The 9,750-nt window shown below is 48.9% G+C and overlaps 1 protein-coding gene across 1 annotated transcript in view; it reads right to left on the reverse strand.

Annotated features, from left to right (window-relative positions):
• SLC38A10 (solute carrier family 38 member 10) overlaps positions 1–5,636 on the reverse strand; it is a 49,283-nt gene extending 43,647 nt beyond the window's left edge. The window contains exons 1-2 of the mRNA XM_008050494.1: positions 5,122–5,636; positions 51–168 (exon numbers count right to left, since the gene is read on the reverse strand). Of these exons, the coding sequence (XP_008048685.1) occupies positions 51–168; positions 5,122–5,220 (217 nt within the window). The 5' untranslated portion in view covers positions 5,221–5,636. The remainder of the gene's footprint in view (positions 1–50; positions 169–5,121) is intronic.
• Between the last annotated feature and the right edge of the window lie 4,114 nt (positions 5,637–9,750).

Below are 9,750 nucleotides of genomic sequence, written 5' to 3' on the forward strand. Positions count from 1 at the left end.
CCCCCCCCCCCCCCCCCCCAGAGTGCCCTCTTTGTCAAAAAGCACCTCACCCAGACTGGCATAGGTCCTCCGTTTGCTCAGGCTGGCGGACTTCACCAGGAACATGCATGACTGGTGCGTCATCCAGGAGCAGAACATCAAGAGCAGGGCGCCCAGGATGATACCGCACTGGAGGGGCGAGAGACAGAGACATTCACAGGAGCGGATGCTTTCCAGGTATCTTTCCTCAAACACCCAGCAGAGAGCCCTCTCTGCATCCCCTCCCACGTGAACCCGGGCCCCAGCTCCATCCCATTCTCCTGCCAATGATGACACTTCTAGCACTGAAGGGGCCTGTCTCCTTGGTGTGTGGCCACATGCTTTATCAGGTGACATAAAACTTGTATGTGATTCTGAAATAACATGGGGACATTGTCTCCTTCCGGTCCCCCTCCACGAGTTTTTTTTTTTTGAGTTGGAGTCTCACTCTTACCCAGGCTGTGGCACGATCACGGCATACCACAGCCTCACAATGACTTGGAGGTGACACAGGTGTATGTGCACAAGTTCATGGAATCTCCGCCTCAGCCTCCCAAGTAGCTGGGATTACAGACACAAGCCACCACGCCAGCTAATTTTTTTATTTTTTATAGAGACGAGGTCTTGCTATGTTGCCAAGGCTTGCCTTAAACTCCTGGGCTCAAGCAATCCTTCTACCTTGGCCTCCCAAAGTGCTGGGATTACAGTCATGAGCACTGTGCCCGGCCTTCATGAGTCTTAATTAACAGCTGGTGCTGCCAACAGCTAGCTCACCAGTTCTCCGCACATACCTTATACATAACCCCTGTAGCCACTGGGATCAACAGCTATGAGAATTCTAGAATGAAGTGATTAAAAAGGACATTTATGCTGTTCTTTTTGTTGTTGTTAAGAGACAAGGTCTTGCTCTGTTACCCAGGCTGGAGTGCAGTGGTGCAATCATAGCTCACTGCAGCCTCAAACTCCTGGGCTCAAGAAATCCTCCCACCTCAGCCTCCCAAAGTGCTGGGATTACAGACATGAGTCACAGAAACCAGCCTACACCATTCTTTTAAGTTAGACAGACTCTTACCGTGTGACTCAGAAATTAATTTCACTCCTAGGTATTTACCTAAGAGAAATGAAAATGTGTGTTCATGAAAAAAAACTTGTATGCCAATGCTTATAGCAGGTTTAGCCATAATCCAAAAACTGAAAAAACTACCCAAATGTCCTTCAGCAGGAGTACAGATAACAAACTGTGGTCCACCTATACAACAGAGTATTATTAAGCAGTAAAATGGGACACACTACTGACACCCACAGTAACATGGATGCGTCTCAAATGCACTTTGCTGAGCGAGAGAAGTGGGACTCTGAATGCCACCGACTGTGTGATTCTGTTTCCGGGACATTTGGAAAAGGTGACCTGTAGGGGTCAGAAACAGGTCAGTGTTGCCAGCAGCTGGGAGTAGGAGGGTTGCTGATGACAAAGGGGCACATGGGGACGTTCTGAGGGGATGGAGATGTGCCACATATTCACTTGGTGGTGACATGGCTACACACCCACAACAAGCCCAGGAACCGCACCCCAAAGAGGGTGAATCTTGCTGCATGTCAACTACCTCAATACAGCTGACATTTGTAACATCAGGACCACCACACCAGCCAAGATGTTAGTAACAGGGGGATGGGGTGGAGGGGGAGGGGGAGAGGGGAGTACGGGAACTCTGCGTACTTTCCACTCAGTCCTTCTGTAAACCTAAAACTGCTCAAAAAAATAAACTCTCATTAAAGAAAAATACTCATGAGATATTACCAAACACTCAACAGACTGGCTCAAATGGAAAAGACATATAATCTCAAACACAGCTGAGGACAGGGTGTGTCTAGACCTCTGACCTACCGGCTGGCAAGAGTGTACACTGGTGCACCCGCTTGGAAAACTTCTGGCAGCATCTTGCAGAGCTGAACACACACATCCTGTGGTCCAGCCACTCCTCTCAGGCACACACCCAACAGAAACGCACCAGACACATGCCAAAGCCTAGGCAACTGTGCTCAGAACAGCACTTGTCACCAGAGCCCCAAGGAGGAAGCACCATAAACGCCTTGCAAAGCTAAGGTAAACACATAATTACAGTGTGGTGTATCATTCAACAGAATGCTAGCTGGACACTGACGCATGTACACAAGAGGGTTCCAGCTATCTCAGTTAAAATCAGGCAGCACGAACCTATGGCACTAGAAGTCAGTGGTGGGCCCTGGAGTAGGGAGCGGTGACTGGCAGGGCTGGCCATGAGGTGCTCCTTAATTTGGGAGCTAGTTACATATTTGTTCACTTTATAAAAATGCACCAACAGCCGGGCTCGGTGGCTCAGCCTATAATCCCAGCGCTTTGGGAGGTTGAGGTGAGTGGATTGCCTGAGCCCACGGGTTCGAGACCCACCCGGGCAACCTGGCGAGACCTCATCTCTACAATACATCAAAAAATTAGCCGGGCGTGGTAGTGCGTGCCTGTAGTTCCGGCTACTTGGAAGGCTGAGGCGGAATGATCGCCGAAGCCCAGCAGGTTGAGGCTGCAGTGGCCAGGAGGATGCCACTGCACTCCAGTCTGGGCAATGGAGTGAGGCTCCAACTCAAAAAAAAAAAAATTGCACCAAGTACAACTCGGCCAGGCATGGTGGCTCATGCCTGTAATCCCAGCACTTTTGAAGGCTGGGACAGGAGGATCACTTGAAACCAGGAGTTCGAGATCAGCCCAGGCAACACAGCAAGACCCCCCCTCCAACCTCTATAAAAAATAAACATTTAGCCAGATGTGATAGTATGCACCTGTAGTCCCAGCTACTCAGGAGACCAAGGCAGGAGGATCGCTTGAGTCTGTGAGTTTGAGGCTGCTGTGGGCTATGATCACTCTACTCTAGCCTGAGCAACAGAGTGAGACCCTATCTCTAAAATAACAACAAAAAAAGAGTACACTTAAAGTGTGTACATGTTTATCTACGTTAAACTTCTATAAAAGGTTTGTATATTTTTAAGTACCAAAACTACTAAGGGGAAAAAATATCTAAACCAAAGTTTATGTTCTTGTTTTGAGTCAGGGTCTCACTCTGTTGCCCAAACTGGAATGCAGTGGAACGCTCAAGGCTACCGCAGCCTCGACCGCCTGGACTCAGGCAATCCTTCCACCTCAGCTTCCCAAATAACTAGGACTACAGGCATGTACCACCACATTAGGCTAGTTTTTAAAAAAAAATTTTATAGAGACAAAGTCTCACTGTGTTGCTCAGACTTGTCTTGAACTCCTGGGCTCAAGGGATCCTCCTGCCTCAGCCTCCTAAAGTGCTGGGATTACAGGCATGAGTCACCCAGCCACTCAGTAACACAGTTGCCAAACATCGAACATACATCCTCAAATTACCTATTGGCCTCTTGCTGTGCTCCAGTCCAAGGAGTGTCCCACAGAGGAGATGCTGGGTACGGATGAGAACAGCTGACCCCTCCTCTTGGCAGGCTCAGAACACGGTGTGACAGTCTCTAGTCCTGTGCCTACACACAGGCCTCTCCCACTAAACTTCTAGCTCTTCCGGAGGTCTATAGAGATGCCTGGCTCATGGTTAAATGTTCTGGCAGGGGCCTAGTGCCCACCACACAGCCGGCAGTCCAAATCTGAATCACTGGGACCCTAAAACATATTTTCACAGGTGTCTAAACCAGAGCCTCATCCACAGTGGCACTTCACACAAGCATTTAGGATGATGGCATCTGACTTGCTGATGCAGGACCAGCCAATACTCCACGCCCCAGAAAGTAGTTCTGCTGCCAGGCAAGTCTCAGAGGACACTGGGACATGTGGCTGTTCTAGAAACATCCAGAAGTGGTCAACACAAAGCTGGCATTCTCAATGCCTAGGCCAGATGTTGCTCCAGGGGCAGTGGAGGCATCAAGCCCTGTCTTCCCACCAACACACTCGCCAGTCATGCCAGGCAAACAACTCACACAGGAACCCTAAATGCATTCTCCCCCAGAAAAGACTGGAAGCCTCTATATAGGAGATAGAAAATTCCCAGATCAAAAGTTTTGGATATTTTTATCCCAAAGACGCTAAATATGAAAGATGCAAAGTGTCTGTTAATCTAAAATTAAACGAGTGGTGCCCATTTTCAGTTTCAAAATATCCATCTTGTTTTCATTTTTCTATTTGGTTTCATCACAGACTACTGGTGGGTGTCATTAAGACTTCTCAGCCTTTCCTGCCATTTGTCCTTGCCCTGAGGTCCCACAGCCTGGGTCCCTCTAGTGAGCAGCCCCTCTCCATATGCAGCAAGGGGACAGTGTACATGATGCTGGAGAGGGGGGAGCCCCATGTTCATTTCTTAAGACAGTGTCTCAAGGAAAGAAGTTGTATGATTTGATGTTCTCATCACCCTTCCTTTTCCAAAGCACCAAATGCCTGTTTATTTGTGGATTAAACAGAAGTCACTTAGAAATGGCCGTTTTCTTTCATGTGGTATTCAATGTTGGAATGACACCCAACTTTTTTGTATATTATATTTTTTTTCAATGGAGGTAAAGTTTGCACAGATCAAATTCAACTTGCACAGTTCTGGTGAAACGCAGACCTTAGGTGTACAAGCTAGTGGATTTTTTTAATCACCTGGTAACCAACACCCTCATCTAGTTTCCAGGCCTGGGAGGATTGACTTGTGTGCTTCTGAATACAGGTGCAGTCCGGTCAGAGTTTTGAAAAATATAGGATTGGAAAAAAATAGTCCTGTAGCGCCTTTCCATTTTTGGAAGATTATTTTGCTTGGTTACACTCTGCCTTTCTGTGTAAAGTTTTTAATTGCGCTTAATTTTCCGGCCACGGCTGACAGGGGCTACCCGTGCCAACACTGTGTGTTTTCCTTCGGGAAACTCTTTTCGGGATCGCTCTGCAGATCCCCGAGTGACACACCGCCCGAGGACGTGGCCTGCTGGGCCACGGCCCCGTGGAGCCGCCTCCACCCAGCCCCAGCTACACCCTTCCCGAGCAGAGAACTTTCAACAGGGTGGACCCGGCAAGATGTTCCCTCCGCCGGGGAAGGCGGGAGCGGCGACCATCAGTCGCACCGGACTCACCTGTTTGAAGCAGAAGGGCATGGTGAGGACACTGACCCCTACTATGCTGTTCACTATGTTCGTGATCAGCCCCCAGTTGGAGGCGGCGGCCGCGGTCATACTGAGGGGTCTGGGGGCCCAGGGCGGGACGCCTCGGGGTCGCCGGGCTGCGGCCGGCCCTAAAAGCCCACTCCGAGGCCACGGTCACGGGCCCCGAGGACAGGGACGCAGATAAGGCAGAGATGGGCAGGGGCACGGGAGCCTGAGCAGGCGCGGGCGAGGGGCCAGGAGACTGCTTGGAGGAGGCGGCCTCGAGGGCAGGCGGCGGGGGCGAGGTCAACCTCCAGACCCCGCCAAGCCCCGCGGCCGCCTCAGGGCCTCCAGTCCCTCGCTGGGTTTCGCGGGCCGCCAGAGAGTCTCCGAGTCCAGACCCGGAAGAGCCGCAAGATGCCAGCTAGGGACCGCTCAGCTCCGCTCCGCCGCCTCCCCGGCACACACACTTCCGCCTCCCGCGGGCTCCCCTTCACGGAAGTGACGAACTAAGGGGGTGGGGCTCCGCGGGCGCAAGCCAGCGGGAGACGGGGCTTGGTGGGATGCGAAGCAATGATAGGCGGGCCCTGGAGGGCGGGGCGCAAGGGGCGGGATCTGGGGCGGGATCGGGCCCCGGCGGCCCAGCCCCTGTCCCCAGCGCGGCCCTGGCTCCCCCGCTCAGTCCGTTTTCGCAGGGGCTGCGGAAGGAGAGACTCGCCCCGTGGCACCTCCGTCAGGGAGGCAAGAGAAGGCTGGAGAGAAAGGGGAGCGCTGCGCCTGCCGGAGAGGAGGGGGTTCGAGGGTTCATTTTCAGCAGTTACCCCCCAGGTCCGATTTCGGGGGCCTTAACTGTCTGAGCTGAAGGAATTGGCACCTACGCTGGACGAATTGAAATGCTGAATCACAGAGAGTTTCGGCCACTCAGCTAAGGTCACACCGCTCGTAAGAGGGGGCGCGGGGATCTGCTTCCCGGGCCAGTGGGCTTCGAACTGCACCCCGAGCAGTGGGAGTAGAGAACCTAATCTCATAGGAAGGAGCAAAGGAAATGCTGTGATCGGACGGGAAAGGTAGAGACTTATATGACCCGAGAAATCTAGGAGGGCTTCAAGGAGGTGACTTCTAGACTGAGACTTGAAGGACAAATGAGAGTTTTTCAGGTAGAAATGGAGGTTGGGGAGGAAAGAGAACAGAAAGGGCGCTCATATGTCTGTGAATTCCTGACATCTGGCAAATACTGAGTCTGCTCAGTGAAGGTATAGACGGAGGTCTGGGAAGGGCCTTCTAGAGAAGAAGCAAGTAATTCCAAGCTGGCTGGAATTGTGCATAGGAAAAGTTAAAGGCTACTGGAAGAGCATATTGGAGGAAAGGAGGTCATATTTGCAGGCACCTGTAGGATCTTATGTCTTAGAGCAGAGACCGATTCCTCAGCCTCCAGCACTAGATAAGGCTCTATCCCACCCTGAGACAGGAGAAGAATAAGAGGAAATGCCAGGGTAAAGACTATTAAATGCTAAGCCAAAATAATAAATGCCTGTGTTTATTTACTTTATATAAATGAAATTATATTATAGATACATTCTATAACCTGCTTTTTATTAATTACGTAATTTTTATGAGACATGCACTTAAGTTAGGATATGAAACTTAAATGTACGTTTTAATGAATAACAATAAATACCCATGGACCCACTAGTCAGCTTTTTTTTTTTTTTGAGTTGGAATCTCATTCTGTTGCCCAGACTGGAGTACAGTGACACACATGCCCACAACCACCCCAGCATCGACCTGCTGTGCTCTGGCGATCCTTCCACCTCAGCCTTCCAAGTAGCCAGAATTATAGGCGCATGCTACCACACCCAGCTAATTTTTTAATTTATTGTAGAGATGAGGTCTCACCAAGTTGCCCAGGCTGGTCTCGAACCCACGAGCTCAGGCAATCCACTCGCCTCGGCCTCCCGAAGTGCTGGGATTACAGACTGAGCCACCGAGCCCAGCCTAGTCAGCTTTAAGAACAAAATATTACCAGAGACTTAGACAGTCTTGTCGGGTTCCTCCCCAATTCCACTTTCCTCCCTTCTTCCTTGCAATCCTAGGATCATCACAATCCAGATACTATCAATTCATTACTTCTCTTTAAAGTTTTACCACATATCGATATATCCTTAAACAATTATAAGGATGATTACTATTTGTCTCTTAATATTCATTTATTCTATCTTCCAAATTAGAGATTTGGCCTGCACATATGGCTGTGTGGAATAAAGAATACACTTGCCAGTCTCCCCTGCAGGTAGGGCTGGCCATGTGACTACATTCTGGCCAAGGAGAAGTGAGCAGAAATGACAGGAGAAGCTTCTCGGTCAAGGCCGGGTGCAGTGGCTCACACCTGTAATCCCAGCACTTCAGGAGGTTGAGGCAGGAGGATCACTTGAGCCCAGGAATTCAAGACCAGCCTGGACAACATAAACCAGGTCCTGTCACTAAAAAATGTTTTTTTAATTAGCTGGGCGTGGTGGCATGTGCCTGTAGTCCTAGCTTCTCAGGAGGCTGAGGTGGGAGAATCACTTGAGCCCAAAAGTTGGAGACTGCAGTGAGCTATGATCACACCACTAAACTCCAGCCAGGGTGACAGAAGAAGACTCTGTCAAAAAAAGAAAAGAAACAAAAAAACTTCTAGGTCAAGTATTGGAAGGGGATGTTCTGCTTCCTTCATCCTACTTCTTGAAACATTGACATGATGGTAGGAAGCCATCTCAGACTGTGCAGACAAGGGCGACATGGCAGGAATGGAACACCAGCTAGAAGGATCCTGGATGCCTGGAAAACACGATGGAGCAGAGCCATCATGCCTGTCTCTGACAACCTCCTCCCAATTGCTCCGTGAAGGAGAGACAAACTGTCTAATTTAGAATGCCATTATTGGCTGAGCTCAGTGGCTTAGCCTGTAATCCCAGCATTTTGGGAGACTGGGGCGAGTGAATTGCCTGAGCACACGGGTTCAAGACCAGCCCAGGCAACTTGGCGAGACCTCAACTCTACAATAAATCAAAAACTAGCCAGTCACGGTAGCGTGTACCTGTAGTTCCGGCTACTTGGAAGGCTGAGGCGGAAGGATTGCCGGAGCCCAGCAGGTCGAAGCTGGGGTGGCCGTGAGTGTGCCACTGCACTCCAGCCTGGGCAACAGAGTGAGACTCCAAAAAAAAAAAGAATGCCATTATTTTGAAATCTGTCTCATGCAGCCAAAGCTATAGCCTAACCAGTTCAATAGTGTATTGGGGCACAGCAGTTCTGCATTTTTGACGATTGTAATAATGGAATTATACTATGTATATTCTTCTACAACCTTTCTTTTTCATTCAAGATTCACCATCATATCGCACATGATCTGAGTCCTTTGTTCTGGCGGTTCTGTGGAATTCTAATATTTAAATAGCCCAGAATATATATCCATTCTCCTGCTGAGGGCACCTGAGTTGTTTCTAGTTGTTTGCCATTATAAACAGTGATGCAGTGAACATATTTGTCTCCTTAATATGTATTTGTTAGCGTTTCTCTAGGTAAATACCTAAAAGTGGAGTTGCACCGTCAAGCGTACGCATACCTGTGACTTCACAGATATTGCCAAATTGCTCTTCAAAGCAGCTATAAGAGTTCTTCCTGGTTAACATCAGAGGTTGGCAAACGTTTTCTATAAGGAGTCAGATAGTAAATATTTTCTGCTTTGCTGGCCAAATGGACTCTTTCACAACTTCAATTCTGCCATTACAGATCGGAAGCTGCCATAGACGATACGTAAACAACTGGGCATGTCTATGTTCCAATAAAACTTTATTTACAGAAACAGCAGCTGGCCCAATTTGGCCTCAGGGTTGTAGCTTTCCGACCTCTGTTCTAAGTTGTCCCCAACATTTGGTATCAATTTGACCAATCTGGTGAATAAAATGGAACCTCGTTGTGACTTTAATTTGTTCTCCTTACTTACAAATGAGGTTAATTATCTATTCATATTTGTATTGTCTGTTTATATTTCATCTGTGAAATGCTTTTTCACTCTTGCCCATTTTCCTATTTAGCTGTTTGTCAATGTTCTTATAAATTTCGAGGAGTTCTATGTTCTTGCTAACTGGTAACTCATACTGGGTCCCACAGTTTGTGTTTGTCTGATGTCTCTTTATTGCATTAGTCTTTCACTGCTGTTGTTTAATTACCTCTCAGTTCTGGAGGTCAGAAGTCCAGTACGGACTGGGAGCAGTGGCTCACACCTGTAATTCCAACACTTTGGGAGGCAGAGGCAAAAGGACTGTCTGAGCCCAGGGGTTTGAAACCAGCATGGGCTACTTGACGAGACCTTATCTCTACAATTAAAAAAAAAAAATTAGTCTGTTATGGTAGCACATGCCTGTAGAGTCTCAGCTGCTTAGGAAGCCAAGGCAGAAGGATCACCTGAGCCCAGCAGGTCGAGGCTTCAGTGGTCATGAGTGTGTCCAGGCACTCCAACCTGGACAACAGAGGGAAACTCTGACTCAAAAAAAGAAAGAAGTCTGTACGGATCTCCCTGGACTAGCATCGAGGTGTTAGCAGGCTGCTTTTCTTTCTGGAAGTCCCAGGGGAGAATCTATT

This window comes from Carlito syrichta, unplaced genomic scaffold (genome assembly GCF_000164805.1).
Source record: "Carlito syrichta isolate Samal-C Ts95f unplaced genomic scaffold, Tarsius_syrichta-2.0.1 Scaffold148020, whole genome shotgun sequence".
Taxonomy (NCBI): Eukaryota; Metazoa; Chordata; class Mammalia; order Primates; family Tarsiidae; genus Carlito; species Carlito syrichta.